General features: G+C 41.3%; 1 protein-coding gene across 1 annotated transcript in view; it reads left to right on the top strand.

Moving 5' to 3' along the window:
* The window catches only part of vwc2 (von Willebrand factor C domain containing 2), a 234,895-nt gene extending 215,817 nt beyond the window's left edge, over nucleotides 1-19,078 (top strand). Inside the window, exon 3 of the mRNA XM_070880214.1 lies at nucleotides 18,854-19,078. Within this exon, the coding sequence (XP_070736315.1) occupies nucleotides 18,854-19,005 (152 nt within the window). The 3' untranslated portion in view covers nucleotides 19,006-19,078. The remainder of the gene's footprint in view (nucleotides 1-18,853) is intronic.
* The last annotated feature ends 1,023 nt before the right edge of the window (nucleotides 19,079-20,101 follow it).

The following is a 20,101-nucleotide window of genomic DNA, read 5'->3' on the forward strand; positions in this document are numbered from 1 at the left end:
ATCTAAATGTCTTTTATAGGCATATAAATAGTAAAAGGATAGTAAGAGGAGCTATTAAGGACCAAAAAGGAGACCATGCATGGAGGCAGAGGGTATGGCTGAGGTACTAAATGAATACTTTGCCTCTGTCTTCACCAAGGATGCTGCCATAGACATGGTGACGGAGGAGGTAGTGGAGATACTTGATAGGATAAAAATTGATAAAGAGGTGGTATTAGAAAGGTTGGCTGTACTTAAAGTAGATAAATCACCAGGAGCGGATTGAATGCTTCCAAGGATGCTGAGGGAATTGAGGGAGGAAATCGCAGAGGTACTGGCCATAATATTCCAATCTTCCATAGATACGGGGGTGATGCCAGAGGACTGGAGAATTGCAAATAAAAACGTAAGAACATAAGAAATGGGAGCAGGAGTAGGCCATTTGGCTCCTCGAGCCTGCTCCGCCATTCAAAAAGATCATGGCTGATCCGATCATGGACTCGGCTCCACTTCCCCGCCAGCTCCCTATAACCCTTACTCTCTTGTCGCTCAAAAATCTGTCTATCTCCGCCTTAAATATATTCAATGAACCAGCCTCCACAGCTCTCTGGGGCAGAGAATTCCCTAGATTTACAACCCTCTGAGAGAAGAAATGTTACACCATTGCTCAAAAAATGGTGTAAAGATAAACCCAGCAACTACAGGCCACTCAGTTTAACCTTAGTAGTGGGGAAGCTTTTAGAAACAGTACTCGGGGACAAAATTAACTGTCACTTGGATAAGTGTGGATTAATTAAGGAAAGCCAGCACAGATTTGTTAAAGGCAAATCCTGCTTAACCAACTTGATCGAGTTTTTTGATGAGGCAACAGATTGATGAGGATAATGCGGTTGATGTAGTGTACATGAATTTCCAAAAGGCTTTTGATAAAGTGCCACATAATAGGCTTGCCAGTAAAGTTGAAGCCCATGGAATAAAAGGGACAGTGGCAACATAGATATGGAATTGGCTTCGTGATAGGAAACAGAGTAGTGGTGAACGGTTGTTTTTTGGACTGGAGGAAGGTATAGAGTGGTGTTCCCCAGGGGTCGATTCTGGGAGTACTACTTTTCTTGATACATATTAGTGACTTGGATGTGGGTATACAGGGCACAATTTCAAAATTTGTAGATGACACAAAACTTGGAAATATAGTGAACAGTGAGGAGGAGAGTGATAGACTTCAGGAAAGACATAAATAGGCTGATGAAATGGGGAGACACGTGGCAGATGAAATTTAATACAGAAAAGTGATGTGAAGTGATGCATTTTGGTAGAAAGAATGAGGAGAGGACATATAAACTAAATGGTACAATCCTGAAGGGGGTGCACACACAGAGAGACCTGGGGGTATGTGTGCAAAAATCGTTGAAGATGGAAGATGGTTGAGAAAGCAGTTAAAAAGGCTTACGGGATCCTGGGCTTCATAAATAGAGGTGTATACAAAAGTGTGGAATTTATGATGAACCTGTATAAAACATTGGTTCAGACCCAACTGGAGTACTGTGTCCAAATCTGGACACTACACTTTAAGAAGGATGTGAAAGCCTTAGAGAAGGTGCAGAAAAGATTTACGAGAATGATTCTGGCACTACACCTTTTTCTAACGAATGATTAAATATGTGTAATAGAACCTCTGCTATCTCTTCCCTAGAATATTTGTAAATGCGTGGATATAATCCATCTAGAGATGTTATCCTTTTCGAATTTGATTAGTTTATTTAATATTTTTCCTCTTTTTATTTTATATGCAGTAATATCATTTCTAATCTCATCTTCCGATGTCATGTCCACCTGATCTGTCTCACTGTTTAATACTGAAGCAAAGTAATTATTTAATATTTCTGCCATTTTGCTATCACTGCCTATGATTTTATCCTGACCGTCCCTTAGTGACCCAATCCCATCGCAACTTTCCTTTTTTAATTTATGTGCCTGCAGAATATTTTACTATTTTGTTTTATGTTCTTTGAAAATTTAATTTCATAGTTCCTCTTTGCCTTCCTAATTGCTTTTTTGACATCTCTCTTAATCTATTCATATACTCTCCCCTGCTGTCCATGAAGTTCGTGTATGCCTCTTTTTTTACCTCCAATTTTTCCCTTGTGGCTTTATTCATCCATGGTGTCTCATTAGTGTTTAGCTTGTTCTTTTTAAGCAGAATATATTTTTCTTGGTCTCTGTTGAACACCGTTTTAAATGATTCCCATTGTTTTCATAGAATCATAGAAGGGCCAAAATTGCCCCTCTCCTTAAGGCCTGTTACCACTGCAAATCAGCGGCCATGCTGCAACAGTGGTGCAGCTTCTCTTAAAGGGGAGGACGCACTGCCGCTGTCGCCATTTTTGTTTTTGTCGGCCGACTGCCATCTCGGCCCGACAATGATGTCCCCAGGTTCAGCCGGGCCGCCAATAGGCAGCCTGGCACCCCCTCGTGGGTGCCAGGCCGCTGGCCCGGCCAAAACCCTCCCTGGTGGCCCAGTGGACTGAAGTTTTAAAATCGCGGTGGCTCTCCCTTTTAAGTGAAGGGGAGAACCGTGATGACATGCCGCCGTGATGTTGCCATTGCGGCGGTCATTCCGCACCACCCCCAACTTCCGCCCTTCTAGTGTAGTCACCGCCCCCATTAAGACTGACTTCCGGATCCAATTTTAAAAAACAACAAAAGAGCAGAATTTTGCTCAAGAGGCAACCTCAATCACAGCTGTGGTAAAAAAACATTGAAACGGGGTGCATGCGCCATGTTTCAGATGGGGGCAATTTCTACCCCATAAGGCCCAGTGCAATCCCAAACCACTTTGGTACAATAGAGGATCCCTACAATGCCCAAGCCATTCCTTTCACACTCATCACCAATGTCTCAACATTCAGTGAAACTCAATAAACCACTTCCATAGGTGCACAGAAATCTGTCCAAGAACACAACGTATTGAAAATAAAGATTTCAATGTTTGAAACATTAACAGAAACGTTACATGAATATTACATAAAACAACCAAGTGCCTAACCTTATGAGTTGTTAATTGGTATGATTGCACTGGGATGAGGGTAAGTGTGAGGGATGACCAGTGAGATGGGAATGAGACAATAGAGATAAATAGGATGGATAGAAGTAAGTTGGTGTGAGTAAGGATGTGCATGAGTAGGGTAGGCAAGGCAGAGTGATGGGGATGTGATGAAAGACACAGTAAGATGAAGTTGAGTGTGGCTTTGTACTAACGTTTCATGATCTACTGAGATCATTGAAAGGTTTGCGCCACTGCACCAAGTCCTCCTGACCACATCCCTGCTTGTGCCCTCCTCTGCAATGTGCAACCAGGCTATGTTAATCTCCTGGGGATGTCTCTTCCACTCATGGGAAGGGAAGAGGACCTTCCTGCATGCTGTGACTCCCTCCATAAGCATATGGAGGGAGTCATGAGAGAGCTTGGGTGTAGTCCTGTGCTTTTATGCAGTGCTTGTCAGTGTTTGCAGCATCTCAATGCTGTAGAACACTGACAGCACAAATGTCAAATTAAAGATGGCCATGGTCCTTTTAAGGAAACAGGCTGATTACACGTCATCAAATTACGTCACCAGACCCACTTCTAATTGGACTGGGAAACACACTGGGCCAACTTAACAAGCCCCATCAAGGGAAATTCATTTTACAGAGCAGGCTGGAGCCAGCAGCGGGACCCGCCATTGACATTGACCGTCCTGGACCAGCCGAGGTTAGTAAAATCCCAGCCGAGATCTTCACAATTGATAATGCCTCCTGATGGCACAAAGTCAAAATTACCACCATTGTATCTGTCACCCGCCTCCCTCTAGACAACTTACACCACCCTTTAATCAGGCTTCCTGCCCTCACTCTCCAATCGTCTCGCTCTCCTATCCCTGACCTGCAAAAAAGACCTCCAAGGACGTGTCAGAGAATCTGGGAGCTCTTTCAGCCACTGACATCCCCAAGCCTGCTGCTTATGCCATTCATCCAGAAAGTGATATTGTCCTTTAATTATCTGCAGCCTTTTAAAGGCTGTGCCAGAACTGCATTTGCCCCTCTCTCTCAGCAATGGAAAATCTATCAAGAGCTGTATTTTCTACATTCATCATCATCATCATAGGCAGTCCCTCTGAATTGAGGAAGACTTGTTTCCACTCTAAAAATGAGTCCTTAGGTGGCTGAACAGTCCAATGCGAGAACCACAGTCCCTGTCACAGGTGAGACAGATAGTCATTGAGGGAAAGGGTAAGTGGGACTGGTTAGCCTCACGCTCTTTCCGCTGCTTGCGCTTGATTTCTGCATGCCCTCCCAGATGCACTTCCTCCCCTTTGGCCAGGGACTCGCAGGTGTTGGTGGGGATGTTGCACTTTATCAGGGAGGCTTTGAGGGTGTCGTTGTAATGTTTCCTCTGCCCACCTTTGGCTCGTTTGCAATGAAGGAGTTCCGAGTAGAGCACTTGTATTGGGAGTCTCGTGTCTGGCATGCGAACAATGTGGCCTGCCCAGCGGAGCTGATCAAGTGTGGTCAGCTCTTCAATGCTGGGGATGTTGGCCTGTTCGAGGACGCTAATGTTGGTGCGTTTGTCCTCCCAGGGATTTGCAGGATCTTGCGGAGACATCGTTGGTGGTATTTCTCCAGCGACTTGAGGTGTCTACTGTATATGATCCATGTCTCTGAGCCATACAGAAGAGTAGGTATTACTACAGCCCTGTAGACCATGAGCTTGGTGGCAAATTTGAGGACCTAGTCTTCAAATACTCTTTTTCTCAGGCGGCCAAAGGCTGCACTAACGCACTGGAGGCGGTGTTGGATCTCGTCGTCAATGTCTGCTCTTGTTGATACATTACAATGGCCTACATTACAATAGTGACAACAACTCAAAAGTACTTAATTGACTTTAAAACGCTTTAGGACATCCTGAGGTTGTGAAAGGCACTATATAAATGCAATTAAATTTTTTTCTTACTACAAACCGTTGCTCCGGTTTTCCACCGATCTTCCTCCAAAGTTATGGCAGATGATTGGGAGAACCCTTACGGAAATTCCAGACGATTATATTTAAACAATGACAGTACATGCAAGAAGCTAATTTTCTAATATCTATTGTTTTCTTTTCAATTATTTATTCAGTTAAACTAAACAAATTGGACAAAAAGCTGCCTAGAATTTTTAAATGTACTGCAATCTCTATGTGAAATGTTATCACAGACTGATTATTCAGTCTACTGAGAGTGATAAAAACAATTGCAGGAACATTTTATGCTTAGGTCAGAAACTTTGGCAGAGATTTTAACTGCCAATGTGTTTACAGTAGAAAATTGATAAATTGAATTAGATTCTCAATTTCCTGTAATTTTAACCGCCAGTCCTTAGTAATATGCTGCCAGTCGACTTCCCATCTGGAATGAGCGGGAAGTGGATATGATGTCGCTGCAACCCTGCCGAAAATTGGGCTGCCAGCGAAATGTAGGGTCAAGGTATCCAAGGGGATCTCGCAATACCGAAGGAGGGAGAATTCCCGGGCAGTGAAGGCCTTAACCTTTTTTCAGGGGCCCAGAGGAGCATTGCTGTTCTGCCTGCCCCCGCCCCCCCGGCTCTCCAAAAGGAAAGTAAAAACGGTCTCTTCTTTTGATCCTTTTCTCTCATAAATTTATATGGCGGAAAATCGCAGCAGCTTCCCTCCTCAGGTGGGAGTTAAAATCACAGATGGGGCTTGATGACATCATTGGACACCGATCTGCATATTTAAGGAAGGACCCTGCTGGCTTTGGGTGGGTGCATTTGCTGCCTGTTCAGAAGAGCAGGTTAAAATTGAAGACAGCATGTAAGTCACCCGGTCGATTTAACTTCCTACCTGCCCAGGTTCCGCCAAGTGGCTAGAGTTAAAATCGACTGCTCGACAACAGTGAATTAATTTGGACTGATAAAATGTTAGTGTATGATTTGATGAGATATATATTTGTTTAAGGTTTTCTAAATTCAAAACTGTATATGACTAATCTACAATGATAGGTAAACTGCCGATCTAAACCCAGTTGTGATATATAGTCATCTGGATAATGTTCTACTGCAGACTGACCTCCATCTGCCTGACACCAAGATGAGTGACATGGAATTCTGCACATGTCTGCTTTGATGCATGACCAGAACTTTTCTCTCTAAGTGGCTATTTTGTAGCACTTGTTTGAAAGCATCCAATTTGTCTAGACATTAAAAAGATCCCATTAGAAATCTCAAAAATTCTCAGGTACTCCAATTAATTATACGGGACTGGACCAGACTGGAGTTAAAGAGGATAATTTTATGAAATTGCACTCCCAGCATAAGCCTCACCGGGAGAATGTATCAAGAATTTAAGTGCACACTCCTTTTAATAGATGCTAAATCATGGGTAGTAGGTATCTATACTTCAGGCAGATAAGGCTTTGCACCTTGAACATGATTTCATAAAATTGTCCCGATAGTGTAACCAAATTATACTTGACTGGCTACAATATAACCTAATTTAAAACTGCATCTTGGAGAGAAAGGATTCACGTCACTTGGCTTTAATGTGCTCAGGTGTTCGATCAGAATAGATACCTAAATGCAAAGCAATTTCAGGTCTACATCAATGAAAACATGCAGTATAACTTCATAAGAACATAAGAAATAGGAGCAGGAGTAGGCCATTTGGCCCCTCGAGCCTGCTCTGCCATTCAATAAGATCATGGCTGATCTGATCTTGGACTCAACTCCACGTCCCCGTCTGCTCCCCATAACCCTTGACTCCCATACCATTCAAAAATCTTTCTATCTCCACCTTAAATATATTCAGAGACCCAGCCTCCACAGTTCTCTGGCGTTGGGAATTTCAAAGATTCACGACCCACTGAGAGAAGAAATTGCTCCTCATTTCTGTTTTAAATGGGCGACCGCTTATTCTGAAACTATGAGGCCCAAGCACACCAGCAGAGTGTCGGGCTGATCGATCACGGCCAAAGACTAATAACAAAAATTGAACTTATGCATTAAAACAATTTTTGTAGTTACCGCACCAAATTATCCGTTAACTTGCGCCTCCAATGCGCTCGGCCTCCTGAACAACGCCTCCTGCAACTGTCGGTGTTGTCACCCAGTGATGCTGCAGGGGGCAGAACCGAAGGTCGGTTCTGGGGCACTACCGGGGCTATGCGTAAGACAATGGCGTCACAATCTCTGAGCGCAGGAGATCGTGGCGCAAGGTTTAACAGCCAATGCAAACCCCTCAGCCAATTTAGCGGGAGCCATTTATTTTGCCGCGTCCATTCAATAAATCATTAGCTCCCCATTATCGCTCCCCGAAGGCGATAACAGTAGGTGCTAAGGAAGTCAGTTTCCAGGCCAAAGTGTTTTGTTGTGTTTAACTGAACCCTTTTAATATAAGAAACAAAGCAAAAGGGCTACATGGGTAATGCTGGTTAATGCAACTCGAAAGTTTACCCTGAAAATGTGCTAATGTTGCTTTCATTTTGTCGATGTCAAATTACAAATAAGTATTTTCCCAATCACATTAGAATACGCCCAAATTTAAAATGGAGTAAAGTGGCATAACTCAGCGTAAACAATCGAGACCCAAGGAAATGCCACTCACAACAGTTTATTTATTCTTTCAAGCTTAAAATTGAAATTTCAGCTCATTTAACCATCCTTCATACACATCAGATGCAGCATGTTTAAGAATTGGGGAAGCTTTTCAGTTTTAATGTGACCTATACTTATGCCATAAAAATACATTAAAAGAAACAGAAAATACAGAACTGGTCTCAGTGAGGATAAATGTAACAAAAATACTCAAAAACTTGCAATTAAAAGTTCAGAACGATGACTTTGTTTCCTGCTGCACCTGAAGATCGGGACACAGTGTTGACAGATCCCCAGAACAAGGGCAATTGGAGGATACTCAAATGTGAGAGTTGGGGGCATGGCCAGTTTGGATGGGGGATTTGATGGACAGATGTGAAAGATCGAGGAGACTTGGGCACATTGTAGTTACATGGGTAAATCATACCCAAAATTCTGCAATCTTTTAAGTCACAAAATTGGTTTGCATCCTGATTACCTGTGTCTCTGAGCACATATCTGGAGGAAATTGCAGATCCAACTATTTAGCAGAGACTAATATCAGTTTTTGACTTGGGTTCTGTTGTCCACCCAAAAGCTTCATAAAAACATTTAAATAGTGTTTACTTTTGTCTAATCTGACAGAGATCTGCTTCACTTGTCCTTATAGTAGGATGCGTTGAAATTTAGGAATCTGGATAATCTCTTTCTTCTAGTTGAAAAATCTATGTAAGTTATCTTCTCACCATCTACCTGGAACGAGCCTTTGGCTTAGTGGCAGCATTCCTGCCTCTGAGGCTGAAGGTGCACAGTTTGAACTCAGTACCAGACAGTCCTAACAGGTGGAGACTAGAGCTCCAGCTCTGAATTCTGGGTTGACATCCAGCGGAATAGTCATATTCAATGGTCATGGGCGGCCAACCCCACATCATATAGGTTGTGGAAGCTCATAAAACCTTCTGACCAGATAAGATTAACCACCCTATTGGCTGGTATCAAGATGATTATACTCATGAAAACAACATTTATGTTGCATGGCTGATAGCCTATTAATCAGCCTGCAAATTCTTGCACTACTTCACATTACCCTCCAAGGGAAGAGTGAAAAAGGTACAGCAACAATAACCATCTGTCTGCTTCCTTGTTTTAAATTGGTCCCTGCTCATCACATGGGCAATAATGTATGAACAAGTGGGAGTCAATAAAACATTGCTCTTTCTCTGTATTCTTTAATACTTTTCCATTTCAATTGTTTCTTGAATTCAGTCTTAAATGCCATGATTGCTTTGCCTTCATTAGGCACTTGTGGTTATCGCATATTTAAAAACACTTTACACAAAAAAATCTTCTAATTTCTTCCTTGAAGCGTCCAGTACTAATCCTAAATGTATGTTTCTCAAGAACATAAGAAACAGGAGCAGGCTCCTTCGCCATTCAATAAGATCATGGCTGATCATCGACCTCAGCTCCACTTTCCCGCCCGATCTCCATAATCCTTTGATTCCCTTGGACTCCAAAAATCTATCTATCTCAGCCTTGAATATACTCAGAGACTCAGCATCCACAGCCCTCTGTGGCAGAGAATTCAAAAGATTCACAACCCTCTAAGTGAAGAAATTCCTCCTCATCTCTGTCTTAAATGGCCGACCCCTTATCCTGAGACTGTGCCCCCTAATTCTAGACACTCAAGCCAGGGGAAACAACCTCTCAGCACCTATCCTGTCAATCCCTTGTTATTGATTAACCAACTAGTGGAAGAAATCTTTCACTATTCACTCTCTCAAACCCTTCAAGACTTTATTAGATTCCCCTTATCTTTCTCTTCTCTAGTGCATATAGACGTAGGTCATAACTATAACCTCTCATCCCAAATATAACCGAGTAAATCTCTGTTGTGTCATTATCATGGCTGTAATAAGAACATAAAAATTTAAGAACTAGGAGCAGGAGTAGGCCATATTCCGCAGCGCCATTTAATACGATCATGGCTGATCCGATCATGGACTCAGGTTCACTTCCCTGCTTGCTCTCCATAAACCCTTATTTCCTTATCGTTTAAGAAACTGTCTATTTCTGTCTTAAATTTATTCAATGTCCCAGTTTCCACAGCTCTCGAGGCAGCGAATTCCACAGATTTACAACCCTCTGAGAGAAGAAATTTCTCCTCATCTCAGTTTTAAATGGGCGGCCCCTTATTCTAAGATTATGTCCTCTAGTTCTCGTCTCCCCCATCCTCTCTGGAAACATCCTCTCTGCATCCACCTTGTCAAGCCCCCTCATAATCTTATACGTTTCGATAAAATCACCTCTCATTCTTCTGAATTCCAGTGAGTAGAGGCCCAACCTACTCAACCTTTCCTCATAAGTCAACCCCCTCATCTCTGGAATCAATCTAGTGAACCTTCTCTGAACTGCCTCCAAGGCAAGTATATCCTTTCGTAAATATGGAAACCAAAACTGCACGCAGTATTCCAAGTGTGGCCTCACCAATACCCTGTACAGCTGTAGCAAGATTTCCCTGCTTTTATACTCCATCCCCTTTGCAATAAAGGCCAAGATTCCATTGGCATTCCTGATCACTTGCTGTACCTGCATACAAACCTTTTGTGTTTCATGCACAAGTATCCCCAGGTCCCGCTGTACTGCAACACTTTGCAATCTTTCTCCATTTAAATAATAACTTGCTCTTCGATTTTTTTTCTGCCAAAGTGCATGACCTCACTTTCCAACATTATACTCCATTTGTTCACTCACTTAGCCTGTCTGTGTCCTTTTGCAGATTTTTTGTGTTCTCCTCACACATTGCTTTTTAATCATGGAATTCTATCTATATTTTTATACACCCATTTTCTGCCACAGCCAAAAATGAAAATCTACCTCCTGCACTCACACATTCAATGAATTATATACTTGAACAGGTGTCCCTGTTCATCCACGCAATTCAGTGTCTTTCCATTGAGTGTATACTCCCATTCCTTGTGTGTCCTCCCATTAAGTATTATCTCAGACTTATCCATATTAAATTCCACCTTCCTGCTTTTTTCGCTTATCTGTGTATCCTGAAGTCTTTTGCTGTTTTCCTCATTGTTTGTCAAACCCTCTACTTTTGTGTCATCAGCACATTTTAAAATTGTGGTCCCTGTGTCCAAGTCCATTTAATCAATATATACTGCGAACAAAAGTGGACTTAGCACTGGCCCCATGAGTACTACACTCCAAAGCCTTTTCTAATCTGAGTAACATCTATTCATTCTAACTTTGTTTCCCGTTAACTTTCAATCCATGTTGCGCCATTTCCATTCATATTATATGCATCAATTTTTCCAACAAGTCTCTTGAAAAACACCTTATCAAATGCCTCCTATCATTGTTGGGCACTCCAAGTCTAAATGAGTTGTGTAAGAATGTCTTGTGTGTGTACTAAAACCAGTGCTGTACCAGTATTCATGCTATGTCCTGTCGGTTCTGTAATCATTGTCTTTAAGTGCTAACGCTGACATTTTCAATCATTCTGGAGTATGCTGTACAATCTGGCCATTGAGCGATAACTCATTTCTATGTATTCTCATTTTTTATTTTACAGCAGTGAATTATTACATCAGGGAGAATAAGATTGTCAGTGGCCACAGAACACATTTGTTCCATCTTGTGAAACAAATTGAAGTTTCTTGTTCATAACTGAAGAAGCACTCATGTCCTTACCTAATAACAATTCTGATTTTACAGTCAGATTTGAAGCATCAAGCTGTCATTATAAAATCAAGGAAGCACAGCATTGAGATATGGTTGTTTTATTTTTAAAGACTGGTTAATTAACTAGTTCTGTTAATGTTACTGCTTGTAATTCTGTAGAGTCTGAAGGCTTCAGTCATAAAAATATTATTTAAATATTTCAAATATAATTCATTACACTTTAAAAATACAGTTACAGAAAATTCTTACAAAATAATACATTTGACTGCATTTACGAAAAAAACATTTGGCAACAAACTTAATACAAGTTTATAACTCACAGGAGTTTGTTCTTCACACTATCAGTTATGTTAATTATATAGATTTGACTATTCTACAAGATGAATGACTAAAGAATTAATATTACACTCACTTACAAATTATTTCCTTGACTTTGTAAAATGCTAATGTAAATATAATTTGAAAATTCACTATTCTGGGGTTGTTTACTTTTTGCTTAACCACTCCCTCATTTCCACCATCTCTACCTTTGATGCCCTTGTCCCCAATATAACCCTTACTCTCTCAACCTGGTTGTTCCCCCAGTATGACCCCCATATTCACTCCCTTGAGTCCAAAGGGCCCAGACTTGAGTATATCTGGTTTAGCTATCAATCAACAGATCTGGCTGAATCAATACAAGCACTATTGAGCTTTGCTCTCCTCTGCCAAAACCAGCATTATTCCTTGATTATCCTGGAATGCAAAGATAACCCCCAGTTCCTTTACTTCATTGCCAACTATCTCTTTAAACCTCTTTCCCCCATCTTCTCACCTCCAATAATAAGTGTGAGAAGCTCATGCAATTCTTTGTCACTGGAATTGATAATCATTCATTCAGCTGCCCAGCTTCTTCCTCTCCCTCTCCCCCTTTCCCTTGCCCACCAAGCTAACCTCGTCTCAGGCTACCCCTGCCTTAAATCTGAAACCAAATCATTCTCCAGTTTCTCTGCTCCATGCTCATTTTGTCCATCAGCTTCTGCTCTCTCAGCCTCATTCCCATAAAACTGCCGACCACTCAACTTCCCTTTCTGGCCCATGTACTAGCTGATATTGTAAATGGTTTCCTCTTCTCAGGTACTGCCCCTCTCCCTTTCAAAACTGTTGTCATCACACCTCTCTTCAAAATCCACCCTTGACCACTCTGTCCTTGCAAACTACCTCCCTATGTCCAACTTGCTTCCTTTCTGATGTCCTTTAATGCGTTGTCATCTCCCAAATCCATGCCCATAATTTCAGCAACTCTATGTTTGATTCTCTCCAATCACATTTTCACCCGTGCTACTGCACTGAAACGGCTCTAATCAAAGTCACAAATGACACCCTCTATTACAGTGCCCATAGTGCACTATCCCTACTCATCCTTCTCAATCTCCCTGCAGCCTTTGACACGGTCGATCACACCAAGCACCCCTGTGCTTGCTGACCTACATTGGCTCTCTGTCCCCCAATGCCTCAAATTTTAAATTCTCATCCTCGTGTTTAAATCTCTTTATGACCTCACCCTCCCTATTTTTATAACCTTTTGCAGCCCTATATCTCTTCGAGATCTCTCTTAGGGCGGAGATCACCTCTTACAGAGGTATGGAATTCAGGGCTAATGTGATCTCCTGGATGAGTTTCAATTGTCTAGATGGGTCGGAGAGGAATTTCCCAGATGTTTTCCCCTAAATTGGCCTGCATATTTTTATCTGGTTTTTCACTTCTCCCAGGAGATCACATGTTTTTGGTGGTGTGGAGAGTATATATTGTGATACTCAAGGTATTACAATTGTATGGGGCAGGCTTGATGGACCAGAGGGTCTTTACCTGTCATCATTGTTCATATGTTCATAACTTTGCATTCCTCTGGCCTTTTGTGCATACCCCTGTCCCTTCAACCCAACATTAGAGGCCATGCCTTCAGCTGTGTAGCCCCCATCCTCGTGGATCCCCTCCCTAAACCTCTCTGTCTCTCCACCTCCCTGTCCTCTAATACCCTCCTTAAATTGTAACCTTTTGACCAATTTTTTGCCATACCTTATTATATCTCCTTTGGCTTGTTGTAAATTTTAGTCTGATTGCACTTCTCTGAAACATCTCGGGACATTTTTCTATGTTAAAGGTGCTATGTATATGTAAGTTGTTTTTGCCCTGTATATATTGATCAAATTTTGTTTTAAGCAAAATATGTGATTTTTTTTCAGATTCCCTTCAAATAGAGCAATGTGAAGGGGCTGGTTCAATGTTTCATACTGTGGTCAATACTAGTGGCGATCCCAACTGTTGATCCAGGTGACCATGGCATAAAAACAGCATTCTGGGAGGTGGCTAAATTTGGGTTGAAAGTCCCCCTGTATTCATATGTAATTTTTCATCGCTTGGACTATGGACAAGCTACATTATGTTCTCCAGATTACACATTGTTGGAAAGTCCAAGATCATTCCCCACCACCACCTGTGGTTTTGAATAATGTTCTAATTGCACACTTTTTAAAAAAGTTATCTGTTTGGCCTTGAGGATGATGCTTCATGCATTCCATAATAGTTGTGTCCACCTCTTCTCCAGTAACTCATTACTAAACCCCAGTGGGCTTTGCTTTCTGAGAGCAAAGAAGTTCTATCAGACACGGTTTAACTAAATTATACATATCACCACTTCAAGAATAATCAACTTCTGTGCAATGTGTTTACATGATGGATGGCAGGTAGCTCAATGTTGAAAACACTGTGCCAAAGTCTTTTAAAGACACTGCACCATTTAATTAGAAGTAGCATTACTGCTCAAGTATATGTCAAAGTATTAGCAAATTATGCTTAAAAATTAGTAATTGATCAACTCTGTGCCTCAGCAATTTTTTTGAAAAATCACTTAAATGGCAACACGGTGGATATCTATCAGTAAAATATAAATACCTTGAACATGAAAATGTATATTTCTTTAGGTTGCTGTATGCATTTCAAATCTCATATTTTTCAGCTTTTAAAGAAGAGTAGCCTTCCTCGGTATGAATATATGTTAGGCAAATTTTAATAGGGTGAGGTTGCAACAAAATTACCAATTTTGATACAGAATATTTTTCTTTTCTCTAATCATCCATGATGCAAAGATATCACTCACATAACAATGAGGGAATGGTAGCATAGTGGTTAGTAATCCACAGGCCTGGACGAATGATCCAGAGACGTGAGTTCAAATCCCACCACGGCAGCTGGGGAATTTAAACTCACCAGCTTCGAACACGACAACGGCACATCCACCCCAGTCGACACTGCAAAGTCCTCCTCACTAACATCTCGGGACTTGTGCCAAAATTGGGAGAGCTGTCCCACAGACTAGGCAAGCAACAGCCTGACATAGAAGCACTGAGGGTAGCAAGGGAACAGAATGTACTCAGGGTGGGGGACACCAAGGACCATCACAAAGAGTGGCTTGGTATCACCAATACTGACCAAGCTGGCCCAGTCCTGAAGGCCACAGCTGCCAGACTGGGCAGATGGTGAGAGAACCAACACGAGGGAAAAATCTACTTGACCTCGTCCTCACCAATCCACCTGTCACAGATGCATCTATCCATGACAGCATTGGTAGCACTGACCACCGCACAGTCCTTGTGGAGATGAAATTTCATCTTGTGTGGCACTACCACTGTGCTAATTGGGATAGATTCAGAACAGATCTAGCAACTCAAATCCATGAGGCGCTGTGGGCCATCAGCAGCGGCATAATTGTATTCCACCACAATCTATAACCTCATGGCCTGGCATATCCCTCACTTTACCATTACCATCAAGCCAGCCAGTGGACCAACCCTGGTTCAATCAAGAGTACAGAAGAGCATGCCAGGAGCAGGACCAGGCTTACCTAAAAATGAGGTACTAACCTGGAGAAGCTGTAACTCAGGACTACACGCAGGCTAAACAGCAGAGGCAGCATGCTATAGACAGAGCTAAACAATCCCACAACCAACGGATTAGATAAAAGCTCTGCAGTCCTGCCACATCCAGTCATGAATGGTGGTGGACAAGTAAACAACTAACTTGATAAAACTCCATGAATATCCCCATCCTCAATGATGATGGAGCCCAGCGAATGCAAAGACAAGGCTGAAGCATTTGCAACCATCTTCAGCCAAAAGTGACGAGTTGATGATCCATATCGGCCTCCTCCTGAGGTGCCCACCATCACAGAGGCCAGTCTTCAGCCAATTCGATTCATTCCACGTGATATCAAGAAATGGCTGAGCTCACTGGATACAGCAAAGGCTGTGGGCCCTGACAACATCCCTGCTGTCGTGCTGAAGACTTGGGCTCCAGAACTAGCCGCGCCTCTAGCCAAGCTGTTCCAGTACAGCTGCAACATAGACATCTACCCGACAAAGTGGAAGACTGCTAAGATATGCCTTGTCTACTGAAAGCAGGTCAAATTCAATCCGGCCAATTACCGCCTCATCAGTCTACTCTCAATCATCAGCAAAGTGATGGAAGGGGTCATCGACAGTGCTATCAAGTGGCACTTATTCACCAGTACTTACTCACCGATGCCTAGTTTGTGTTCTGCCAATTCCACTCGGCTCCAGACCTCATTACAGGCTTAGTCCAAACATGGACAAAAGAGCTGAATTCTGAGGTGAGGTGAGAGTGATTGCCTTTGATATCAAGGCAGCATTTGACCGAGTGTGGCACCAAGGAGCCCTAGTAAAATTGAAGTCAATGGGATTCAGGGGGAAAATGCTCCACTGGCTGGAGTCATACCTAGCACAAAGGTAGATGGTTATAGTTGTTGGAGATCAATCATCCCAGCCCCAGGACTTTGCTGCAGGAGGTCCTCAGGGCAGTGTCCTATGCCAAAGCATCTTCAACTGCTTCATCAATGACCTTCTCTCCATCATAAGGTCAGAAGTGGGGATGTTTGCACAGTGTTCACTTCCATTCGCAACTCCTCAGATAATGAAGCAGTCCATGCCCAAATGCAGCAAGACCTGGATGACATTCAGGCTTGGGCTAATAAGTGGCAAGTAACATTTGTGCCACACAAGTGCCAGGCAATGACTATCTCCAACAAGCGAGAGTCTAACCACCACCACTTGACATTCAATGGCATTATCATCGCCAAATCCCCCACCATCAACATCCTGGGGGTCACCATTGACTAGAAACTTAACTGAACCAGCCAGATAAACACTGTGCCGACAAGAGCAGGTCAGAGACTGGGTATTCTGTGGCGTACCCCTTGACTCCCCAAAGCCTTTCCACCATCTACAAGGCACAAATCCGGAGTATAATGGAATACTCTCCACTTGCCTGGATGACTGCAGCTCCAACAACACTCACGAAGTTCAACACCATCTAGGAAAAAGCAGCCCGCTTGATTGGCACCCTATCGACTACCTTAAACATTTACTCACTCCATCACCGGCGCAATGTGGATGCAGTGTGTATCATCTACAAGATGCACTGCAGCAACTCGCCAAGGATTCTTCGGCAGCACCTCCCAAACCCGCGACCTCGACCACCTAGAAGGACATGGGCAGCAGGCGCATGGGAACACCATCTCCTGCAAGTTCCCCTCCAAGTTACATACTATCCTGACTTGGAAATATATCGCCGTTCCTTCATCATCACGAGATCAAAATCTTGGACCTTCCTCTCTAACAGCATTGTGTGAGTACCTTCACCACACGAACTGCAGAGGTTCTAGAAGATGGCTCACCAGCAACTTCATAAGGGCACTTAGGGATAGCTAATAAATGCTGGCCTCGCCAGCGATGCTCACATTCCAGGAATGAATTAAAAAAGGTGTAATTTGCACATGCTCTTCTCATGACACTAAGTGATGCAAATAACTCTCAACTGCTCCAGAGCCAAGCAATTTAATTTCTTTCCCTAAAACTGCAATGTCATGCTTTAACACTGACCTCTGGAGATATCCTCCCATTCCTGCAGTATGACAGTTCCATTTAGTAGACAATCCATCCTTGTGGCTCAATTACAGCCAATTAGTGCCAAATTACAGGCAATTCTATGGACATGCACCTTGGGAACTGGACTAAACTGGCCCAGCTCATTTCAGATTCTTACAGCTGTCAGAGTTTGCAATCTAGATTTGAACTTGGGATAGTCTTTACATGCAATGCACCAAGCAGACTCACTCCCCCTTTCATTTTATGTAAATTTTTAATATAAAAAATAAAAATTAACTAAAGAAAACAATATTTCTGAATTCTTCACATAAACAATTAGCTTCGATTTGTTTGTTTATGCAATACTTCTATTATCTCCAAAGGTTTAGAAACATTATTTAGATTTGGTAAACATCACAAAACATATTCCTGTGTATTGTTGCGGGATACAGATTCTATAACATTCTTTCAGCCTGAGGGATGGAAATACTGATTTCAGATACATTAACAACAGTTACTATGAAATGCTTCTAGACAATCATCAATGTTAATATACCCATGATATGAGAAGAGACCATTGCTGATGTAGAATATGCATCAAGCAGAGGTTGTGGAATATATGAATTTTTAATTCTACTGTATAAAACTGCCAGGAGTAATACAACAAAGCACTTCCGTTGGCTTGTTTCCCGGACTTGTACATTTTGAATACAGTGTAGATAAAGACCCACATAAAGGAAATACAAAATATTTTGTCACGGCTGTAAAAATGAAGTGCTTCATGTCTTTTTATGCATTCTGTAGAATTGTGTGTTCTATTTTTCAAGCATAATGCCTTTGAAGAATGTTTTATCTTGTCTTTTGTTGGTCAATACCATGCGAGGGCAGTTATTTATTGTTAACCTGCAGGAAATCAGTAAAAGGCAGTCTTGAAGCAATTAGGTTCAGATTTTTAAAATGTTATTTATTACTTCAAATTGTAGTTATTTGTACATTTCCAAAGATCTGGAAGTAGTTTATTTCTATATACTGCATTAACAGAGACAGTGCTGCCATCACAGGCCTAAGCAGTTAGCATAATTTTTTGGAAAATTGATGCTAATCCATCATGTTGGACACTGCAGCAAATTAACACTATACCAAACAATGCAAATTAATGTAGTTTTAATATTTTATCATAGCTTTTATTAAACTAAAATATAAATATAATAAATTTATAGTGTCTAAAGCAATTACTCCATTTCCATTACCAGCTATATTAGTATAACCTTCCATATGCAAACATTAAAAGATCCTTGCCAGCCATTTTACCCTGCCTTAAAATAGAACAATCCATGGCTGAAAGTCACTTTCACATCAAGAGAAAATAGTAAAATAATCAAATGTAGTAAATACATAATTATTCTATATATTGTCACTATCTTTACTTTGAATAGAGCATATTTTAATAAAAAGTGCCACTGGAAATATGTTGATTTTGTTCAAATTTTTTAAAATCAAAATAATAATTTTATGTATTGTTATTTTGAATACTTGAATATCAATTTGTACCTTAGACAATATTTTTAAAAGCATTTACTTTCAATATTTGCCACATGTTGGACATCCAGTATGCACAGACAATAAGTAATAACCACCGTGCTGTTTTGTCTTAGGACCCAATTGTTTTGCAGGAGTTACTGTTATCCCAGCTGGTCGAGAGGTGAAGATTGATGAATGCACAACTTGCCATTGTTCCTATGAAGATGGCACTTGGAGAGTTGACCATCAGGCAACTTGCATCAAGAATGACTGCAAGGAAATCTAGACAAAAGATTGTATAGAAAAAGAAGAGAAAGAAGTTTTTTGTTATATTGAATATTAAATGAGACTGAAAGAAAGCTGGTTTTTGTACATACTGTATTGCATACCGTACTTATATTTAATTAGTTATATTATTTGTACTAAATCTGAGCAATAAAAAGTGACTAGTATATTTCAAGCATCACAATTTGGCACTACTAATTTTCAATGGATGACACAGGTTTGTAATATTCTATCACAGTTTTCCAGCAGGCGTCATCCCTTGTAGTCACACCTGTGCTATTCAATCAAAATTCAACATGGAGCTTTGAATAAATGTTAAGCAGGAAAGGTCAGCAAAGCATAGAGGGAAAAGCACAAGAGAATAATGGAAAATGTTGTACTACCAATATCAGTAAAACAACTATGAATATTTTACATTTGAGTAAATAACTTGCAAACATAAAATGTAAACATTTGTGTTTAGAGCTGCTTTTGTGGATATCAGCAACAGCTGCTTTGTGTGTTTACAGGATTTTAAGATTTGTGGTTGTTGGCGACATCGATAGTGTTTCTGGAAACCCAAATAGCTTTGCTTCTACTAAGCTCAACATTTTTATGTGGTGTTCTCCATTCATTTGGTTTTGGTTTCTGAACATCATTTATTATGTTTCTTGCTCTGATTTTGTCTCTCCTGCGCTATTCACCTTCCCTAGCCAAGATCTTCTCACAGGCCTCTGTCAATATTATTCTTCACTAGAAACAAAAAGAGCTGGGGAGGGAGGGGCCAGTTCTCCAATGTTTCCTTCACTCCCTGACATAGCACAGTATAGATCAGTTATTTGCTATATGGAGAATAAAAGCACAAACTCCTGCTCACATGTTGACGGTTCATCTAAAATCTTCAGAAACCTCTGTTTTTTGTCTAATGCCAGGAGGTAATAGAAATCAATACACATTTCAAATTTTAGATACTTTCCAATCATAATGGAGCAAAGTGTGCAAATGGAGATGTCTGCTAAGTAGTGCCTCAAATGTCTTCTCTCCCAGTATTCTACTATATGGATATTGCCCTGGATTTTGTGGTAAAATTTAAGGTGAGGCTATCAGTGCAACTTCCA

This window comes from Pristiophorus japonicus, chromosome 5 (assembly GCF_044704955.1).
Source record: "Pristiophorus japonicus isolate sPriJap1 chromosome 5, sPriJap1.hap1, whole genome shotgun sequence".
Lineage (NCBI taxonomy): Eukaryota > Metazoa > Chordata > Chondrichthyes > Pristiophoridae > Pristiophorus > Pristiophorus japonicus.